The 22,150-nt window shown below is 42.1% G+C and overlaps 1 protein-coding gene across 7 annotated transcripts; it reads left to right on the plus strand.

The window, feature by feature from the left end:
• The first annotated feature begins 139 nt into the window (after positions 1–139).
• On the plus strand, positions 140–21,473 carry CHCHD7 (coiled-coil-helix-coiled-coil-helix domain containing 7). 7 transcript variants are annotated; one of them, XR_008211069.1, is made up of 6 exons: positions 160–339; positions 2,563–2,636; positions 3,194–3,292; positions 4,143–4,352; positions 7,083–11,217; positions 11,624–14,196. XR_008211069.1 is itself a non-coding variant. In XM_052703218.1 (5 exons), the coding sequence occupies exons 2-4, from the start codon at positions 2,583–2,585 to the stop codon at positions 3,450–3,452; spliced, it is 228 nt and encodes a 75-aa protein (XP_052559178.1). In that variant the 5' UTR covers positions 140–339; positions 2,563–2,582; the 3' UTR covers positions 3,453–3,493; positions 4,143–4,237. The 7 variants fall into 7 exon arrangements, 2 of the variants coding, with proteins under 2 accessions (XP_052559178.1, XP_052559177.1); XM_052703218.1 differs by lacking the exons at positions 7,083–11,217; positions 11,624–14,196 and adding an exon at positions 3,378–3,493 and having other exon boundaries at positions 140–339; positions 4,143–4,237; XR_008211066.1 differs by lacking the exons at positions 7,083–11,217; positions 11,624–14,196 and adding an exon at positions 19,828–21,473.
• The last annotated feature ends 677 nt before the right edge of the window (positions 21,474–22,150 follow it).

The raw sequence follows: 22,150 nt of genomic DNA on the forward strand, positions 1-22,150 counted from the left end.
GCACCGCGGGTTGGACGCCTCCCCCCGTCACTCAGCGCCGCGGCCGCGCCCCGCCGCCGGCGCCTGCGGCCCGCGCCGCCCGCCCCGTTGGTGGAAGGAGGCGCCGCTCAAGACCGGGGCGGGCCCGCCGCCGCCGCCATTGGCCGTCCGACCCCGCCACTCAGCGCCGCCGGGGCGTGGGCGGCGGCGGCGCTGGGCCGGGGGGAGCCGCGAGGCCGGGAGCGGGGTAGGCTGCGCCCGTACTTAAGCGCTCTGCCCGAGCCGCTGACGTCTTTCGAATTGGAGACGGGGCCGTTCCCCTCCCGCCTCGGGCTCCCGCGGACGCGGCCGGGAACGGAGGTGAGTGCCGCCGGCGGGCCGGGCGCCCGCCGCCCGTTCTCGGGGGCTCGCTCGTTTCCGCGGGCGACGGCCGAGCGGCGCCGGGGCCGGACGGACAGCGATGGGGCCGGGTGCGGCGCTCCGGCGGCAGGTGGGGCCGGGGCTGTCCGCGGGGCGGGGGGAGCGGGGCGCCGTGCTGCGGCCCTGCAGCCCTGCCGCCCTGCCGCCCTGCCGCCGTTCGGGCCCCGCCGCTACCCGCGCCCTCGGCGCCGGCCCGCGGCCCTGCGGCTCCCTGTAGCCTCCCGCCCGGTGTTAAGGCGATCAGGGCTGTGGTCTTTGTGTGCGAGCTTCGCCCCGCGGCTTGCCGCTTAATAGCTGTGCCGCGTGCGTTTAAGAAAATAGCGCGGAGCCCGTGGGGAAATATGCCGGTGGGTTTATGGGCTGACAGAGCCTCGGGCTTAAGGAGCAGCGGCGACAAGCGGCTTTCTGCCTGGCGTGGCTCGTGACTGCCGGTGTGCTAGAACGTAAGAGCCCGGCGCAGGAGCTGCTGGCGGTGGCTGTGCTCGGGGCCGCAGCTCGCGTGTAGCAGGGGATGGCGGTGTGGGGTGGCTTCCTGCCCGGCTGCCGCTTCGGGCAGAGGCGGCGTTCCGGTGTGACCCGCCTGCCCTTCTCGGCTGAGAGCGCTTTGGAGATGTTGAGAGGCGTACGTGCCGAGGAGCCCGACCTGAGTGCTTGTGAAGTGGGTACGGTGCGCTCCGCTGCCCCGTGCGGAGGTGGGTTCCGGCGGTGTGGTCAAAACGAACGTGGTGATAACGGTCTGGGTAGCGAGCAGTGATGTCGGTGTGTCTGGGGCTAACAGTTATTCTTTCAGAGGAGTTCTAAGCTGAAGTCAGTCTGGCTCCAAACACTTTCAGACGTTCTTGCTTTGGTAATGCTCACAGTGGGATAGTGATGCTGTCCTACATGTGTGTGGTTCCATTTCAGTCAGAAGTTTCTCACCCAAATCCTTTGGCACTCACGAAAGTTAGCATTTACCTAGCTTGTTAAGGCACCTCAAACCTTGGGCAGTTCTTTAGGGAAAGCTGAAGCTCCTGATGCTGTTTTCTAAAACAGCAGACACTGCCGTGTGGAGTAAGGAAATAATTCAAGTACCTTGTGAATATAGTTTCATAGAGGATGGAAATCTAAGGCTTGTTCACATGGAATAGTTTCCTTCTTCACCAAGAACCTTCATCTAAAATACTACATGAGTTCATTAGATTGTTTGGTTTCTTTTTTTTTTTTTTAATTGATATCAAGCAGAAGTGGATTTTCTCTGTAGACCTGTGCTTCTCAGTCACCAATGTGAACAGAAAGAAGCTTAAGCTCAAACTGCAGCAGTGTCTCTAGGCTAAGTAAGGTTGAACAAGGATATCTGTACTTCAGTTTTTTGCAAAGGTGTTTCTTCCTCAGTTGTGTATTTCTGCTTGCATTGGCTCAAGTAAGCATTTGATCAAGTTAGTTTGTATTTTTGCTTAGAACTGTTCTATCTGGAACAAATACCTGCATGGCCACATTTGTGCTGAAGGCAGTGCGTGGGGAGCAGTAAGGGAGGTGAGGGTCTGCTGCTCTTCTTTATGTCCTCATCTTGGATTACTGTGGGTTATTGGCACTGAAATATCTTCAGCTTGCAGTTCCTAGAGCCTGTTTCAAACTAGTAAACAGCTGAAAAATGTGATTCAAGCTGTCCTGTATGGCATAGGGAAATCCAGTCATCCTTACAATGGAGTAATTTCTCTTTGTTAATTGTCTGGTGCAGCGGGAGGCTGGGCACTTCTGTGCATATGCGTGATGCGGTCGAGCTAAGGAGTAGGGACAGGTCTGTTCCCTGCTGTATTTGCTGAGGTTTTTAAAGTGTATTGGTTTGAAGAGTTTCCACAAAACTGTTTCTCCCAGATGTTTGCTTTCTCAGTGTGGTAGTCCAGTAGAAGAGTGGCTCCCTTCAGTCATTCTGAAGGAACTTATCTAGGTGGAAGCAGTCTTGGTGATAAGTTAACTTGCCTGAGCTGTCGTCTTGTTGGTGCTTTGGAATTTCGCAAAAGCAGCTTACTGAAAAATACAAACAAAAAAAGCTGTAAGAAGAAACCAACCCACAAAACCTGTTTGTGTGCACTACTGAAGTCATTCATTAGATGCTGAAATTCAAACTTAGTACTCTGTCACTATTAAAAGGTGATACTTAACTCATTTCTTTTCTGTTTCTAGCCAGGGTACGAGTGTCTAGAATGCCCAAGTATGCACAGCAGCTTAGAGATCATGACAGAAATCCTTGCATAGCGGTAAGATCAAGTTGGGATTTCTGTTTGTATGTTTCTAGGTCAAAATGCAGAAATAATTCCTCTAGAAATTGCATTATTGGGAGCACTCCTGCATCAGTAGTATGCACTGAATGTTTCTTAGAGCCTGAAAATGGGAAAGATTGAAAAACACGTGTAGTAAATTACATATGAAATAAGTCTGTAGTTACTTATAAATGAGAATAATACAACTTACTGCTTTATTGTTCTGTCCATAAAACCGGTTGAAATCCCAGATAGACAAGCTTGAAGGGTAATCTTAATATTCTTCTCTGGGTTATACGATGGATCTCTGTAAACAATTGTTTTGTGGACTTTCTTCTTACTATTTAAGGAATACTATGTTTGTTACAATTTCCAAATGAAGTAATTGCTTGGGAATTACTGATTATCTGTTTTGGTAGATGTTCCCTTTGATATAGTTCATTCATCTGAGAAGCTGTCTCCTATCTTTGTAGATACTCTGAGACCTGTTAGAATTTTTAGACACTGAGTACAGTAACTTCTCTCAGCTCTGAAGCTTGTTTTTCCTATTTAAGGAAACAGATGCCTCTAGAAAATGTATGGATGACAACAACTATAAAAAGGATATGTGTACTGATTATTTTTTGAAGTACAAAAACTGCAGAAAATTCTGGGTAAGCAGGTTTCCTTAAGCACCACAGATTTTTTTTTTCCTAAATTTTACTCCTTATCTTGTTTCAAGTATATTATTTCTGACAGTGTTTTCTGAACTCTTTGGACTGTACCGCTTGCTACTGCTGTTCTTATGCCTGCATGAAGGTGCTAGATTCCTAAATATTTAGTATGTGGTGCTGGAAGACTTACTCTCTGAAATTGTGAGTCAGTGTTCTTGCAGTTTATTTCCCTCTAAGTTAGTCAGATATTTTTGTCAGTAAGTTTTTTTTTTTTTTTTAAATGCACGTAAAGAAAGTGAGACAAGTAAAGTAAGTAAAGAGAGGTAAGACAAGTTGATCTGTTTTTGTTGCTTAGGCTCATGTTTGCTTCAATCTGAGATAACGCTCAGGAGGAGTTCACTGTTTGGTGGTGATTTCATTTTATTTTTTTTTTTTCTCCTGTATAGTGGTGGGAAAGGATCTTGAGGGACTGGGCACTTCTGTGCACATGGATATGGGTGATACAATCCCATGCAGTTCAACTGTTCTCTGCTGTCTTTAGTCCTTATGCCACTGTAATAGTCTTTCAGTTTATGCCTTTAAATGCTTGTATGAACTTCAAAAAAACCTGTTTACAGACAATTGCATAGTCGTCTGTGTCATGGGAATGCTGTAATGTGAAGCTGCAAGGTGAGCTATCAGATAGCTTCAGTTAAATACTGGTACGTTTAGTTGTCAGCTAATCAGATCTAGAGTATCTGGCTCCTTGTATATAAGAGTACTTCAGTTGAAGGATCTTATTCAGCAGGAGCTCAGGGGCAGAGACTTTTGAGAAATCAGTGTTCTCATGCTTACTTTCTTCTGTTTTCAGCATGACATTATGATGCAAAGGAAAAGAAATGGTGTGAAACCGGAGATGCCATCAGCAGAAGAGAGAAAGAAAATCTTGGAATCGGTAGAGAAGCCATACTGACTACAAACTTGCATTGTTTTACTGTTTTCACTGTACATACGAAGACTTAACAGCAGCAGGTTGCCCTCTTGTAAACTGGACTTCACTGTTGCCGTAGCTTGGATTAAAGTAAGCTCCTAAATTTTGAAGTGTGAGCTTTCTAAGACAGGACTAGTTCTATTTGTACTCTTCCTCACTGGTGTTTAGTGTCTCACTAGAAGACGTGGGTACCAGCACAGCTTGTCGAGACACCTTGGAAGTAGAAGCTAACATGCTGTGAAACGCTAAATGCTGTGAAATAGTAAAGGCTCCTAAGATTTGCAATTCTAAGTTCTAACTTTTCTAATAGTTGTAAGCTTTAAGGGCTGTGTATGTTTAGAAAGACTAGTAAAGGACTAGTATGTGCAAAATCTCTTGTATGTAGCTATTCTGACTAATATTCTAAGCTTATCATGGGTAGTCCTGTCACTGTTTTCATGTGTTGTTTTCAGTGTCCCTTCTTTAAATAACAGTATTCATGAACTAAAATCCCAATTCCAGCAAGCTGTCAGTAAGATTACAGCTCTTCATTGATGTAAGCAGAAGGTTGCTATAAATCAGATGTCCAGGCTTTGCTTGGTACAAGGTTAGAGAGGTTGGTGAAGATGGAACTGAACTAGTCTCAGCTGAATAGTACCTTTGGTGGATAGTAAATAGATACTTGGCTGTTGGAGGGGGTTGGGGACTTTGTAGGCATGTAAACATGCACTTGGAGTGACATAGCAGGTTTAACTATAGTACATCTATCTAAGACTCTGGACAGCTGAAGCTCTGGGTTTGGAAATGCTTACTCATACAAGACTACAAAGCTCGGTTTGAATAGGCTACTCCAGTCTTACTTAAAACTGATTCCTTATCTAAACTGGGCATCTACTAAGAGTAATCAGATGCTGTCTAGAAACACTTGTTTTCTTTACCTTCAGTGTTTTCTAATGTCCTGGCTACCTCACACCCTGTGGTAAAATGGAAAAACCACTGTCATGAGCTCAAGTTCCATGTGAAAACCTTTTAAGACATACTGCGATTAAATTGGCAGAACTCTGGCTGACCTCTTGGAGGATGGTGTAAAAGTGTTGTCTCTCTATTTAGACTGTTTTGGAAAGACTTCATAGCTTCCTGTTTTTCCCTCTGTCTGGCTTGTCTCATTGCTTTCCACTCAAGGCCTATTTCTATGTTAGTAGCAGTTTTATGCTATTTTCACCTTCCCCCTTGCCATTTGACTGACTAGTAACTAATGGGATCTACTTTTCCTCCTGTCTTTCTGGCTGCTCTCCTTTTATACCTGAGTTTTGAAGCGGGTTGATCGTGCCCTTTTTGTTACTGGAAAGAGTGTAACTCTATGCCTCTTGAGTGCGCAGTTCTCTGAGAATAGCTGTCTGGCCTCCAAACCATGTCATAAGTTCTCTTGTGTGTTCCTGGCAAGGGAAGTAGACCTTCTTCAGTGAAGATCATGAGATTCTTTATTTTGGATTATTTTGTCTCTACTTAAAATTCAGACTTTGCTGTTAGTGATTGTGTTTTTGTTTGGAGCAGAGGAGAAGCTTCCATACTGGATTCGAAGGCTCTCCCTTGCCCACCGTGTCTAAATTGTTCCAATACCCTCCTATTTAGGAGTTCTTTCCAGTTTGGCACAAATTCTTCTGTGCAATAATTTGAACATTTTTAGCCTGTTCCAATTCCAGCATTTTTTAGTAACTTTGTTCTTTCTCTGCTCTAATGATCTAGTCCTGCAATGACTTTCTAATACAGCTCTTCTTCCTGAAGATCCAGTGTTCTCCATGTGAGTGGAGAATTCCTTGCTTTTGTTAGTTAGGCTTACTGGTGCTACTTCCTCATTGGCCATACTTTTATTTAATCTTCCTGCTCTCTGAATTTTGGCTAGCTGGCTGTCTTCTTGTATTGTATCTCTGGACTTTTCTAGTCTTGCTGCTTTGCTTGTCTGAGTGCACCTTCTCTCCCACTTGGCACAAGTTTGTCATTTGGTACCTTTGCTGCATCTTTAGGCATGGTGTCTTTGCTCTTAGGGCTTTAGTTATTATTCTAGTGCTTGCTGTTTTCTTCTTGCTGCACTCTGGCTCTGGACTTGCACTTAAATCTGTTTTCTTGCATGAGTTGAAGTTTCTTGAAGCTGTCTCACCCAGAATCTTTCTTTCAGATGTGAGTGTAAGAATAGCCATACTCCTAGTGGGTTTTTACATTTTCATTTTTTTTTCCTGCTAATGTTTTCTGGAGGAATTTCTGCTCATTTCCTTCTCTTAAAGGATGGTTGACATGTGGCAGTTCGAGGTATCTGCTGTACTGCGTCTAAAGAAATAGGACTTGAATTCAGAAAGTTAGAGGAAGAGATGTATTCCCTGCTGGAGCTATTTCACAATGCAAAAATATGGGATTGCAGGGTGAGCTTAAGGCATGTGTAATGCAAGAGCAATTCTCTAGTATTAGACTTTCTGATCATCAGTGGACATACAAGGTAAGTTACTTTCAGGCTTTATGGCAAGCCTGATCTTTTTTGATGAAGTGGCAGCAGTGTAAGCAGTGACGTTAAGATTGCATTCAGGTAACAGTTATCTGTTGTGAGGGATGTTGCTTATTCAGTTGTGTATTGCACATGCTTTATTAAACTTCTTCCTTCCCCAGATTTGTTCTAAAAATAATTCAATAATATAATTCAATCCATTAGTGAAGTTTGAGTCTTTGTTTTCTTCCGTTCACTTCAGGTTATTGTTCCTAGTTTCACTTCTGAGGCTATGGAGTGGTAAATTATGGCAGCAAACACATAAGCTGTTATTTATGAAACTATTTTTTGGTTAATTTTTGTAGTGTGGTTAACTGTCTTTGGTTGTGAGCCAAAGGTAATGGTATTTTCTTCGTGTCTGAGAGTTGATATTCTGCACATCAAGCACTGAGGTAAGTTGTAGACTGCCAGGCTTTCTGGGCAGAAATAAATCGGGTTGGACTCCTTGCTTCACTAACGCAAGCACGCAATCTTCTGTGCTAACACAGGAGCAAAACATGAAGGACCAATGCAATTCGTTTGGGAAGGAGAAGACTTTTTGTGGGTTTTGTTTGCTAGTTTTAACTTAGTTTTTTGTGGTACAAAACTAAATCTGGATCGTGGTGGTGAACTGTTTCATTTTTTTGTTTGACAGCTGGATGGTGCTGTTGTACAACAGAGGCTGCATGAAAACAACATTGCTAACCACTGCTGTCTTTCTAGGTGTTTTTTTGTTGTTTTTTTTTTTTTTTAAGCCTCTTCCACAGATTTAAAATCTGAAATTCATTTAGGAGAAGGGAAGGCTGGATGTTGCCTCTATACTATAAAGAGATGAGGAAGGTGAGAGTCTAAAATGCTGGAGATAGGGAGTTTATGTGTAGCCTGAGAAACCTTTAAGAATGGTCCTCCAGAGTATCTTTTTTTCCACTGAGGTCTCTTGCTCAGAGCTGAGCACTGAACCAGCAGTAGCTCTGGGCTTTCTGCCAGGCCCAGGTGAACGTCCAGATGTGTCTTTGTTTTACAGTCTTGTGGTTCCTGTAATCCTATAGTGCAAGACTGCTGTGATGCTTTCTGCTCCCAAGGTGGGTATGACTTGGTGCTCCTGTAGGTGTTAGCCATTTAGCTCCAGAGTCCTGAAAACATCTTTGGGTTCAGTAGGTAAAGCTTTGATAGGCAGATCGTTGCATGTACTGCAGCTTTGGGTGTTCTTGGTCTTCTCTGACTAGTAAAGTATGGAAAGGAATGGATAATATAGATATACTTCAGATATTTTTTAATTGTTATTGCTACCTGTTGGATAGAAAATTACATTTATACCCACTAAATGCTAATGGACTAAATGGACTATTAAGGCTTCAGTATGTTTTTATCTGTTTCTATAGATAAGACTCATCAGATTTGAATAAATTCTCACTCCATTCTTCAGGGTTCTATCTTGGTGCCTTCTTTGTCCAAATCCTTTTGTGAGTGACTGCAGTTCTAACACTTTCAATACAGGTGAAGTCTTTAAATCACACGATTACTTCCCACTTGACACTTGATGCTGAACTAAATGCAGCTAACCTGAAACTCTTTTAAAATTAGCCTGTCTTCCCTGTTAGCATCTCACTAAATAATGTCAGCCTTTTCCTTGCGCTAGTGCAAATCCTGCCCTTAGACTCTCATTTTCCTATGACTTCAGTCTTGTGGATTTTCCTCATGTACAATACTATTTCATCTCCTGACTTATATCTGGCTTTCTTGCTTTTTGATTGATTTGCTTCTTAGCTTGTCTTGTAACTTCAGGATTGACATCTATGTATGTGGTGTCAAGTTTGTTGTGGAGGTATCATTCTACAGTAGTTTCTTCCTTGACTGCCTTTTGCCAGTCTTCACTTTCACAACTGATTTCTGTTAACTCTGCCTGGAACCTCTTTCCTGCCTTTTTCTTACAACTCTAGCTTCCCTTTCAGCCCCAAAACACATTTCCATAGCTCACATCCAGGGATTAAAAAGAAAGTCTTCCTCCAGCAGCAGACTCCAAGATGGGATGTCTACGTATATGAAATGCTAACTGAACGGCTTTTCAGTTAGCAGTGAAAACTTCAGGTTTTTAGAAGTTCTGATAGCTCTTTGAGTGCTTTTTGAGTCTGATTTGTTTTATGGTGGTGCTTTGTGTTTAATTTGAGCTGTCAGCTCCTTCAGCAGCAGTCTGTAGAATGCTGCACGCAGCTGTGGCACTGCAGAAACAAATAATACTGAAACTTCTGAGGCTGAGAACCACAACAGATACTTGTGTCTTTCAGATCCTGAAGTAGCACAGTGGCTGACCTAGTTATTAACAGTAGCTTGCCTAGAAAATGTCTTCTGAAGGGATGTGAGGCCATTCAGTCTTAGAATCATAGATTATCCTGAACTGGGAGGGACTCACAAGGATCATAGAGTCCAAACACTTTCTTATGCTGTCTGTGGGAGTCATTGCAATTTATTATATATTATTTTACAAAACCAAAGAAGTTGGACTAGCATGAGTCTTCCATAAATAAGATGGGTTTCTTTTGGTTGCGGTTTTTAGAGTGAATAAAATCTTCATAGCCACTGGAGTTAGGCATACCACTATTGTTTTCTAAAAACATCCTTTTAAAAATTAATTTTTAGAATTGTTTTCTTTATTTCTTTATATACAGTTTTCCACTCCTGCCAAGTTGACTTCCAGTTTACTCTTAGGTCTTTACTGCCTGTAAAAGATTACTCCTATTCACAGTGCCTATTTCAGAGCTGTGTGAGGTGTGTAGTGTACAATTTGAGCAGATTTCATCTGAAGCCCCAGTCCTAATCTATTTCAGGAATTATTCTACAATCTGCTATTTACTTGAAACTTGACCTAGTTGAATTCAATTTTGCCATTGCTTGGCACATTCAAGCACTGCTGCGCTTGGGCTACTGCTTTACTTTGATAAGCAGCTGTCCACTGGAAACATTTCCTGACAGTTAAGTGTTGGCAGTTTGCAGACTTGAAACAAGAATGAAAATCTCTAATTGCTCAATATTTGCTACTTTTCAAGCATTTAGTTTTGGTTTCAGTATGAGAAACACGTTGCCTCCTTTGATTTCAGCTGAGTTAGTTCAGTGGATACAAGCTACGGTCCGCCTCCTGAAGCTACTATTAAAACAAATGCTTTCAGTTGATGACAAGTTTGTGTTTTAAAATGTTTTTACCACTTTATGAGCACTACTACAGTTCCTTCTCTTTTAGTTTTTTTTACTGTGCAATGTCATTTCTTTGCTTTTAGTGAAGAGACTCTTGTTTCTAGCAGCTTCAGTGGCACAGAAATATCTGCATCTTTTACTACCTATGTTTTCTATCTCAGCACTTAATATTCTTAACTTACACCTTCTGCAATATATTTTGTATTTTCTTCATGAAGACTTTTCAATTCAACCTTTCTTTCTGGAGAGTGCTGTTAAATTCCTGTACTTCAGTACCTTCAAGGATGATGATGGTATTCTATTTTCTTAATGCTTTGCATAACACTTTCTTGGCACAATACCTTGCTCTGTGTGCCAGGGAATATTGATGTCATCCATTGTCCTGTAAAATAAGATTAATGGCTCTCAATTATTGCAAAACACCATTCTGTGCATGCTATGGATCAGCAATTTAAAGCAGAAAGTAGGCAACCAATCAGTAACAAAATTTGGTGCTCTATTTATTCTTACTGGAAGTGAAGAATACAAAATGTTTTAACTGCTTTTCAGTAGAAGCAGTTAAACATCACCCAACATTCATGTTCAAGAAATAAAAACCCTCTGAACTATGTAGTTCAGAACCTTGTGGGTCAAGGGTCAGATTTTTGCATATACTTTTTATACTTTTTTGCATATACTTAAAATTGAACTATTGTCTATCAAATATCAATGTTACATGTACAGACAATTGTAAGCCTTGTTATATCAGTGAGATGTAAAATAAATTGAAAACATAATTATGCTTTGGAGTTGTTCCAAAATAGATCATAATTTCAAAGTAACTAAGAAAGACAAACAAGAAAGCTTATGCTCAAGATAGAAAAGGAATACTAAATGTCCTGAAAGGAAATAACACTTGAGATGATATTAGACTAATAGTAGAAATAGGTTGATATCTCAAACTTACGAATGATCATAATTCCTTGCAGTATGGACTGCTGAGCAGCTCTTGGCTGTGTGTAACTGGTTAAGTGATGGACAAGGCTGCACGTGAGAACTTGAGTGGCAGGAATTCAGGTGTCTTCTGCTGATTTAGATCATGGAATTATACAGTTGTTTGAGTTGGAAGGGACCTCTAAAGGTCATCTGGCCAACTCCTCTGCAATGAGCAGGGGCACCTACACTGCATCAGGTTGCTCAGATCCTCATCCAGCCTAACCTTGCATGTCCCCTGGGATGGGGCTTCTGCTGCCTTGCTGGGCAGCCGGTGCCAGTGGAGTGAAATTGAACCAAGTTGCTGCACTGGCGTATTCTTGTAACACAGTGCTTGCTTCAGTGCATGGGAAGTAGTGAAGGGGTAAAGGGGCAGACCTTTAGGTAGAGTGTGCTTTGTGAAATTGCCGTTTCCTCCTGTGTCAGACTTCAGCTCTGAGATTCCTGATGGCTGATAGGTTCAAACAGACTTGACTGGCTCCAAAAAATGCTGTGTTTTAATTCTCTTCTACTTGACAGGCAAAAGCAGCTCCTTCAGCAGGTTAAAGATGATGGTTAGTGTATGATTCTGGGCTGACTAATCCTGTACAGAATAGAAGAAGTGTTTTGACTCTTTAAACTGTAGGTTCCTAAGGGCATGCTTATTGGCTATCTGTAGACAGCTGGAGCCTGTGAGTGCCCAATGCTTTGAATCATAACCATTAAGGTTGGGAAAGACATCTAAGGTCATCTAGTCCAACTGTCAACTCACTGCTGCTACCATGCCCACTAACCATATCCTTCAGTGTTACATCAATGCATTCTTGAAAACCTCCAGCAATAGTGACTCGTCCTGCATCCTTCAGCAGCCTATTCCAGTGCCTTACCACTCATTTGAGGAGAATTTTTTCCTAGTACCTGAAGCATCAGAAGTGACCAGAGGATGACGTTGCACTGCATCCTTTCATACTGGCAGTGCAAATGGGATGGCTTTTTACAGAGTAAGCTTATCACTGGTCCAGTCCATGGGAGTGCCCACTTGCACTCTGTGAGGTATGCTGATGTGGGAATGAGAGGGAGGACATTCATTTTCTTCTTTCAGGGTGTTAGGTGATGCCAGAATCTGCGGTGATGCCCTTCAGCAGCTGTTTCTCAATCCCTCATTGCTGCCTTTGTTAGTCACTGTTCATCTACCCACACACTAGAAGTATTTTTCAGCTTTCTGCCCTCTAAATTTTAACACTCAAAACCCTGAGAATCAAATATGTTAATAAATACCTTAACACCTCAGCTCTTTTAGGGTTTCTGTGGAATTAAAGGAGTTCACAGTGTGCTTCTCTGTTCTGTAGTGTGGGAAAATCCCCCACCAGGAGCAAGTGGGCATCAGAATCTCTCTGTCTTCCCTAATTGGCAGCCACAGGAGATAAGGCTCCTGGACAAGCTGTTGTGAAGCCACCTGTGGTTACCTGCAGGTGACCCCTGTTTTGAGTACAGCAGTTCTCTGACCCAAATGGTACAGGTTTGTGCTGGTCTGGAAATGCAGGCTGGTTGTTCCCATGTGCTCGTGAGGGCACTTCCTGCTAGTCTTAGGAGGAGTGGTTGGATGAGCTGGGATTTCTTCTGGAGAAGAGGAGGCTTGGAGGAGACCTCACTGCACTCTGCAACTTCCTGAAGGGAGGTTGTGGTGAGGAGGAGTTTGGCCTCTTCTCCCAGGCAACAAACAGAACCTGGGGAAATGGCTGCAAGTTGTACCAGAGGAGGTTTAGGTTGGATATAAGGAAGAACCATTTCTCTCAGAGAGTGGTCAGGCACTGGAATGGCTGCCCAGGGAGGTGGTGGAGTTGCTGTCCCTGGCAGTGTTCAAGAGGTGTCTGGATGAGGAGCTGTAAGAGATGGGTTAGTGCTTGTGGTAGCAATGGTAATGGGAGGACAGTTGGACTAGATGATCTTGCAGGTCATTTCCAACTTTGTGATTCTATGAACTTGGCATATGTGTAATGGTGGCAAGCAGACATTGGTTTCTAAAATCAGAGTAATTTGCTAACTGAAAATGTTACAATGTCTTCATTTATGGTTTTCTTTGCAATCCTCTGCTAGGTATAGAGAAGGTGTTCACTTGCAGGGAGAAAGATTTTTATGCACATGTATTTCCTCATGATGTATCTGCAGCTCAGCATTCACATTGCTGGGAGAGAGGAACAGAACCTGCTGTTTAGTCAGGGATTGATGCTTCTGACGTAAGCAGCTTGCAGGTGTTCTTCTATGAGCCCTTAGAAGGATACTCAACATGTGGTATTGCAAGAACACTTTCAGTGAACTTTAGGTAAGCAAATTGACCTAATTTAATAAACCACTTTTCATCAAGTGAGATGGAGCCAAATCAAGTGCTTTTGCCAAGAAACGTATTTTTATTAGCATGGTACAATTGGTTGCTTATTAAGCAACCTGTGTTCGCAGTGTGTGCTGGGGGCAGGAGCAGAGCTGTGGCCTTGGGGTTTCCCACCCAGAGAGGGTGTGCTGGGGAGGGAGGGGGGTGGCTCCAGGCTTCCTGCACTGGGCTTTGTGTGGAACTGGGCATTTCAAAATAAATTCAAGTGTTATTTCACTGTTCTTTAAATTATGTTTGTATTTTAATTTTCATTCTTTTAGCAGCATTACCCCTATTGTGTCCCAACAGTGACATCACAATCATCATATCTGTAATGGATTTATTGAAAGGCATCTCTGTTCTTGTAACCTATTCTGATGTGTTGTGCTAGCAGACTAGATCATCTTCAGAGGTCTTTTCTAGCCTTAATGATTCTGCCTCCAGTGATCAGCTTTGCCGTTAAGTGAAAATGTCCACCTCTGGCCCCCCAGCACAGCTGCAGTACTTTTTGATTCAGCGGAGATGCTAATAGGAAACCAAAGTAGTATTTTTCTATTCCTGACAGGCAGCTTACACAACGGGTGCTCTTCTTCCTCAGGTACTATAAAAACCAGGGCCTCAAGACGCTTATTTGTCAGTGTTCAGTGAATGCATATGATTGTGTGCTGGTTTCCTCTCTGTCAAGGCAATCACATTTCAGTTCTCAAGATGAAGCATTTTTTCCCCTCTTCTTTGAGACCTGTTTAAACTATTTGGATGTTATTAAGCTTAGTATCATTTATAAGGATAATTCAAGCCAACAGGATACTGAATGGAAAAATAGAATAGCTTGAGAGTATTTGCAGACTTTACAACAGTATATCTTGTTTTAAAATTTCGTTTTTATTAAATATTATCTTAAAAAAAAAAAAAAAAAGTTTTCCAGAAAACAATGGTTACTGCCAATCTAAAATCGACTTCTTTAGTTTAAAAAAAAAAAAAAAAGCATATCTAGGCCAAGGCTCTTCACTTTTTTGAATAACACCTAGAACTTCTCTTGCTCTTGAGGTATTAGAGTTTCCAAGTCTGCGGATGGAGTCTGTGTCTCAGTCACAGCTGTTGCATGTGGACAGGGCAGGTGCAGTCTGTGCCCTGTTCTTTTTCTGTAGGCCTGAGGCATCCCCAGTGCTGCTACTGACTCTTGAATTTGTAGCTCCAGGCACACATGGTGCACTTCAGATGAGGTTCTCAGAATGTGGAAAGCTGTGCTCTTAGGCACTATTTCTTCCCTGTGAGTGTTGAGCTCTTAGCATATCTCAGGCTGTGGTTGTAGTATGGATGTGCACAGCTGTTTGATCTCATATCCTTATTCACCTGTTGATATCACACTCCCAATGCTTTTATGCTTTCATGTAGCTTCCTCCAGAACCTGCATCACATACTCAGTTCCCAGCTCCCCTTCCTGTCTGGGGAAGCAGAGGCAAAAAGGAAAGGCTGTGGGACTGTCTTGCCTCCATTCGTGCACCCTTACAGAATCCCAGAGCCTCATTCTCATCAATTCCCTTGTCCTGAGGGTAGACTGCAGTCTGTTTTTCCTTTGAGAAAACAAACTTGTCCACTTGCTCACCACAGTCTTTATGGTAGAAATTCTGCCCAGCCCCATGTCAGGGTGGAACTGCAATGGATGGTCCCTTACACTGGAAACAACAGATCAAAGTGACTTTCAAGACATGTTTTGACTGTAACCAAGTGTTCTAAACTGTTACTTTGTGAATTTGGCTTTCTTGCTTTGTGGGTTAATGGATAATCCACTGTGTATGTTTATCTTGCAGCATTGTGTATTTGATTATTGGTTATAGTGCAAGGAAACTTATTTTTACAGTAGTTGATAGCGATATATATATATATGTAAATATATATAAAATTGCAGCTGAGATCTGGAAACAGAGTGTTGTACTGAGAGCTAAATTAGACAGCTGAGCTATTGGACAACTTCTTGTTGCCAAATGGTGGAGATCCTGCCCCTTTCACCAGTCCTTTTGCCTTTGCATAGATGCACCTTCAGGCATACGCCAGTTCTCACGCTTGTGGGTTCCCTCACTTGGTTAGAACTTCTAACCCTGCAGCTTATGGAGAACAGTTCTGGTTGGGTTAATGCTGGTTTTATGTAATTTTGCACTTAAAGTGATTGTGCAAGTGCTGGAACACGTGAGCTGCAGGCACTGCACAGTGTCTGCTTGCAGTGGATCATCTGTGTTTGTTGCCCTTCTATTACAAACTCTTGCGCCAAGAGACCTCCCGTATAAGTTTGGATTATCACCAGCAAAATTGATGAGTCAAGACTGCAACAGCTCATATCCTTTGTGGCTCACCAAAAAGCCCTCTCACACCAAAAGACTCCAACTGCATGACACTGGGTTCCATTCCAGTTTTCCCATCTAATTGTTTGACATCTTACCAACAATAGTCTGGAAAAAAAAAAACCAAAACCTGAGAAACCAATCTTATGAGTATTGCTTCCTGTTTTCTGAAGCTGAATGCTGAACAACAGTTTGTGTAATGATGATGAACTGTTAAATATAATTAAGTCTTATTCCCTATAGTCCTTGTAATAAAAATCGTAAACAATATTTTGCAAATAAAGCTGCAGGCCCACAGGCTGTCACTTCCAGATGGCATGAATTAGCAGAGGAAGATTTGTTGTGCTTCCTTTCCCCAGCAATCCACCCCTCCCCTGGTTTGGGATGTGCTAGCCCTGGCCAGGGATGACTCAGCTGCTGGTTAATCACCTGCTGAAGTGCTAAAAGTGATAGATTGGCTCTGCTTCCTCAAGCAATGGTGAGCTGTCAAGGCTGACCAGCAAGAAAATGTTCTGCAGCTAGGAGAATTCCCCTGCCAGCCTAGTTAGAGTTATTGCAATTAAGGCTTGCTGCTTTCATCTGCACAGATTTTGCTGTGACTTCAACCATCTGTTTTGAGATCTTGTTTAATAAATGGTTCCTTGTGTGCAGGTTGCCCATACAGGGGACTTCTCACCGGTGTGGCTAGAGGAATACTGGTCAGGGATGTTTCATTGTTTTCCAGTTGGTAACTTGGAAAGTAATAGAATATTTCCAACCAGAGAGACCATTTCCCAAAAGAGGTCACATTTAGAAGCGTGTTCTGTAATCTTGAAGCTTCAAGTGGCTGTTTGCCAGATTGCTGATGGTATAGAGAAGAGAAAAAAAAAAACCTACAAGCCATATAGAAAACTTCACCAACCTGTGCCCCTGCATAGGAACTGCACATGTCCAATCAGCTGTCAGGAAAAGCATGAAGAATCTATTGCCATGATGTAACAAGTCTCAGTGTCCTTTGTAAACAAACAGACTTTGTGAGAGATACAAACCAACCCGTTTACCACAGTAAGTTTTAACTAATGCAGTCCAAGTGCCTTTTAGACTCTTCCTTTCCGTGTTGATACCTTCTTCTTACCTTAAGAAAAAATGTAAGCCTGCTCTCAGCAGCAGTAACAGCAGCTGCCCTGCTGACAAGCAAGCAAACACTGAGAACATCTCTGAGTCATTGTTGAGAACTTTGACAACATACAGTATGTTTCCTTCTCCACCTGCTGCGGTGCAGATCTGTACTGCTTAGCCCAGCCAGCGATGGTTCCCTCAGTACCTGAAGAAAATATCATCACGGTTATCCTCAGCGGGTCGCTGTCAAGAGGACAGAGTCTACTACATGCAGAGGGGAGAGCTAAGCTTTATCTACGTCTGCAAATACTTTTTGCTGGATGTTGTTTACTTTGGCCTCTGTTGTATAGTTTAGTATATTCTGGGGGACTGGCTCCATCCTCAAGAGAAGCCCATTTTCAGCTCTCCTCCTTCCCACATGGATAGCAGCAGCATCTCAGCCTCTCTTCACGCTTACCCAATAGATTTTCATTGTTGGGGTCTTCTGAGACAAAATCCTCCAGCAAGCCCCTGGCTGCACTTTGCTGGCTAAACTCAGTCCTGGAGGGCAGAGAAAAGCAATGCCAAAAAGGATTATTTAAAGTTATGGATCTGTGTAACTTCTCATTGTAGCAATGCTATTGCAGCAAAGGTTCATCATCTGGCAGGATCAATACAAATGAACAAGTGCACAATTCTCTCTGTTCTTGTGTTTAGAACAAGTGTGATTGTTATTAACATTTTTGTGTAGGAAGGTCCAAGGACATGGCACAATTCCAAGCCAGGTTTGCTCATCTAACCATGCTTGCTGTCTCTCGTAAGCCTTCAAAGTCATCTTTTGATAAGCACGTTGTTTGCAGAACAGATCTGAGATTTATTCAAAGACATTCTTTCACATATTTTTCCACGAACATCCCACATCTTCAACATTAAACTGTATTTACCTGCTTTAGTAGATATTGGACTTGATGATTCTTGGAATTCTTAGCTGCAGAGGTAATATTCAGAATGTCACCACATGCAAAATGCAGATACTTGCAGAAAAAAGCAAGGGCACAGTGTCTCTAAATGCTACGTAATCCTGTATAGTTTAAGTCCCTCAGTGGGAAGCCACTGCTAAGTTGTGATCTTTATTGGATCACAGCAGATACGAATCGTAAGAGCCAAACAAGTATTATCGACACTGCACTGACTGTGATTTGCCTTTTTTGTTATTATTTCTATCTCAAATTTATTTTCAAACCATCAGTCACGAGTGCCAGAAGTCTCCAGACTGATGAAGTTAACCATTTAGCAATTTATTAACTTCATCTTAAAATTAGGCACAACATACATGAATGTAGACTTACAAGTTCATGTTTCCTTTAAGAAAATTTATTTTGTGGAACGGTCTTATTCTTTATGGGAATTTAAAAATCAATTCATTCTGCTAATCTTTAAAATATCTAAGCTAGCAGCAGTCGATTTATAGCAATTCTTTTCTCTATGCAGACAAAACACAAAGGTTGTTAATATTTTCCAGCCAAGTTTCCTTGTATTCCAACTTGGGAGTGGTAACAGGAGGAGAGCCAAGGAATTTCCAGAAATCTTGAAGTGCTAGTAAGTCATTACTGACACAGTGCCATGAACAGTTGGTTGAAGGAACTTAGATGTAGGATAAAGAAAGTCAGATGCAGGGTCAAGTAAGAGGATAACTCTGACTCTGATTAGCAGTTGTTATCAGTGCATCCCACCAGAAGTAAAAGCTTTCTTACACAGTGGGGAAAGAAAGGTAGCTACTTCCACTGGTACAAACAAACTTAACCTTTCAGCATTCTCTGCCCTCAAATGGTCTCTGCCTGGAACCATTTAAGCTACTGCCCCTTCTGAGACTCTTTGCCACCTCAAGTCATTGGTTTAGGTTACATTTGTTTTACAATTTAGTGATTGTAGTTTTATTGGTGCGAAAATGTTATCCAAAATATTTGTAGATGTTTACCATCTAGAGACTGGTCCTGTTGCGAGGGGTAACTTCTAAGGCAGATTACGTGGAAAGCATGAGTGTGAAGCCCTGATGGCTGCAGATCTTCTGCAGTTAGTCCACTCAGAAGCTCTCATGGTTCATACTTAGGAACGTAAGCGTGGGATTCTTCAGGATCATTTCCTGGATTTCAAAATGGCTGAATCTTCAAAAAGACTTCAACATGGTGAAGAAAGCTCATATATGGTTGATAAAAGCATGGCTCGTTGTTCTGTTACATCTCCTTCAAAATCCTCAGCCAAGGAATGGTGTGATTTCTGAACATCGCTCCTTGTTTGTTCCCTTGACCTACGTGTAATTTTAGTGCTTCTTTTTGGTATTAAGAGAACACTATCAAAAGGAGGAAAAATACAGAGGTCCATCTGACTAAGGTGGAGAACTTTTAGGGAGGAGTAAATTATAAGTAAGTTATAAGGAGTAAATATTCACGGTAAGGCTTGTGATTTTGTCTTCTGGAATACAGTGTGCATACAAGAGAGCTTGGGACAGGACTGTTGCTGCAGATGGTGAACACTTCTACACACAAGCCCTACCTGCTTCAAGTATTCCTTTCACACTCCCACAAGTGTTACACAGTACTTGCACTATAGTGTAATATTTGTGCTACATTCGCTCTCTGTATTACAGAACAACATACTCATGTTGTGACTGTCTCTATCTTCAGAGATGTAAGCCATACTGACAACACAGGACATCACAATTTCCAGTCAGCTACGTTAATCTTGCTCTCTTTTTCTCAAACAAGTGCTTATCTTAATTATTTAAGAAGGAATTTACTCAGAAATCTGCAGATGAATGACACCTGAGGATGAACTAACACTCAAGCACATCATACAAACCAGCTATCTTTTTTCCCCACAAGTTGCAGATGCTATTCTTGACAGAATCACATGAATAACCTTGTATCAGATGCAGGTAATCTTAGCCTTAAGTTCAAGTGTAATCATGTGCACATTTATGTGGAGCAAATCCTTAACTGTACAGTGTTATCTATACCAAAGAAATACAAGTACAGCTTAGAAAAACTTCAGGCTGAAAATCAGTGCATTACCTGAAGCTCAGTATGTTTTTTTAGAACTTATAATTTTTTGTGTGTGTGTGAAATTAACTTGGCGTTCATTTTTTAGGGAGTTGTAACACAGAAGATCTCTACTCGGTGCCTTACTCTCATCCTGTTACAGGCGGACTCAATGCCAGAGCAGAGAAATCACGTTATATCCTGAAGGAAATAATTCAAGCACCTCACCTGGCAATTCTGCTGAGATTTGTTCCTTCTGGATACGCAGCCTTTACTTGGAACTGTCGGCTCTCACCCAAATTGTTAGTTAGGAGCTTCCCAAAACACAGGTATGCTGTTTTACAATAACTGTAGCATAACTGGAATCAGATGTTCAGTGTAAGTGTACATGATGCATTGCCTCAGGGACAACCATTAACATGCCAGAAATACACAGACAGATCAGGAAGTAATGCAAAGAGTATTTGTTAAAATTAATCTAGGGAAGACGCACCTTGTTAGCTCTCCACCAGGATTTCCCACTTCCAGGCAGTATTCTTCAAAGACTGCACACACAACAGATGCCTCAGCTATCACATCTCACCGTGTTAATTTCTGAGCAAGCTTCTTTTAGTTTGCACTTAATGCAAACTCACCCTAATGGAGCTGCACCATCACCAAGTTTTCACCACCCGTATACCACCAACACTTACAGTACCAACAGATAAAATTTGCTCTGCAAGAACCTTGTTTGTTGCTGCTAGCAGTATCTCCTGACAGTGGTCTCCTATCCTGCCCTGGAGCAGGACAATAGACATGGCTGTCTTCCAAAGATCAACTGCCAGAAGCTACCAGAAAAAAAGATACCTGCTTGGTTCCTTCCTAAAATGAGACCAGACTGTGAAGACCAGCTTCCAAACAGCTGTGTATTGCTCTTGGAAATGATTACCAAATTCACAAAATAAGTAGTAACACAGCCTGTATCTCAGCTGTTAGCTTTTTGTTTTATTTTCTCCTCAGTCTCATTCACAGTCAGCACCAAGGAAAATGGTGTTTTCCATGCTTTGAAGCATTAGTGAATAGTAGGATCTTTGCTACCACAAGAATATGAACTTGCACATGGGAAACTAACAGCAGGCAACAACAACACCACATCCTGAACTGTCTTTGAGTCACTGTATCAATGACTGTCACACCAACTATGCCATCCCAGTCAACTTTGTTCTAATGGAATGGCTGAGTCCCAGCATTAAGAGTTTCAAACAGTGGTCATAGAAACAGTAAACTCTTTGTGGGAGTTGCCTGATGTATTTCAAAAGGCAGCTCTATGCTGTTGTCAGCTATGACACTGGCACAACTAAGATGCATTTCCATTTTGTGTTCTACCTTCTTGCTTGGGTCTCACAGAGATCTTTCTGTGAGGACTTTCCTTGCTGGGTGCAGGAGGAGAGAGCACTTCTTGGCATCAGGAACTTGCTGGAAGAGAACCATCTGTGATCTTAAGTTCATATGGTAGCTGAAGACCTAAGCACATACCTCATACTTTCTCCTGAACATGGAAGAAGTCTCTCACCAAGACACATCTCTACATACTTGTCATGCTATTTCATTAGATGCGCTTGGTATTTACAGAGGTGAAATCACCAACAGGACAGGATGTTATCTTCCAGTCACACAAAGCAACCATCACACCTGTGCTAGTACTCTAAACACTTGAGCAATAAAGATCCTGTGTTGTTTTGCAATAAAGCTTGTTTACTTCTTGCTACTGTTCAAGCCTATGATGAAGAAAGTTTCTTTTCAGAAATGTAACAGGTGAACTCCAGCTGCCCAGATCACTATGACAACATCCATTTCTTCCAGCTGCACAAACAGGTAATAGGGCCATCATTTTCTACTTTAAAACAAATACAGAACAGGAACTTAGACTCATCAGATCCCAATCTCTAAAATGCAAACTTAGAGTATGAGATGGCTTTAGAAGCCATTTACACCTACATCTACAGATCAAGGATGCTGTCTCAGTCTATTTGCTCTCAGGAATAATCCTTCTTAAAGAAATTGCCTATTAAAGAGACCAAGAATAAAAAAAAAAGAGAAAAAACACACTAAATGCATTTTTTTTGGTAGCTAAATTAACGTTAATTGCTATCATGCAGCTGAAGTAGTTTTGGTTTCTGGACATAAATCTTGCTTATGTGATCAATACAATTTTTACTACTGCCTCAGCTCCACTCCAGATGGCTCTTCCTTCAGAATTTTTAAATAGCTATACCAAACTTTTCTTAATGACATCCAGTGAAACGACAAGAAGCAATGGAGAAAAACTGGAAACCACACATTCCACATAAGCTTTTTTTTTTTTTAAACTGCGTAGTCACACACACTGGAACAGGCCATCCCACAGTGGTTGTAAAGTCTATTGGAGTATGGAAACAGTACTGAGGAACACT

Source organism: Tympanuchus pallidicinctus, unplaced genomic scaffold (genome assembly GCF_026119805.1).
Source record: "Tympanuchus pallidicinctus isolate F22 unplaced genomic scaffold, pur_lepc_1.0 scaffold5, whole genome shotgun sequence".
In the NCBI taxonomy this organism is placed as follows: Eukaryota; Metazoa; Chordata; class Aves; order Galliformes; family Phasianidae; genus Tympanuchus; species Tympanuchus pallidicinctus.

Excerpts from the sequence above, each read along its gene's own strand:
- CHCHD7 (XM_052703217.1), top strand. The coding sequence starts at position 2,583 with ATGCCCAAGTATGCACAGCAGCTTAGAGATCATGACAGAAATCCTTGC. Across the intron at positions 2,637-3,193 it reads ACAGAAATCCTTGCATAGCG|GAAACAGATGCCTCTAGAAA; the intron begins GTAAGATCAAGT and ends TTCCTATTTAAG. Across the intron at positions 3,293-4,142 it reads AAAACTGCAGAAAATTCTGG|CATGACATTATGATGCAAAG; the intron begins GTAAGCAGGTTT and ends TTCTGTTTTCAG.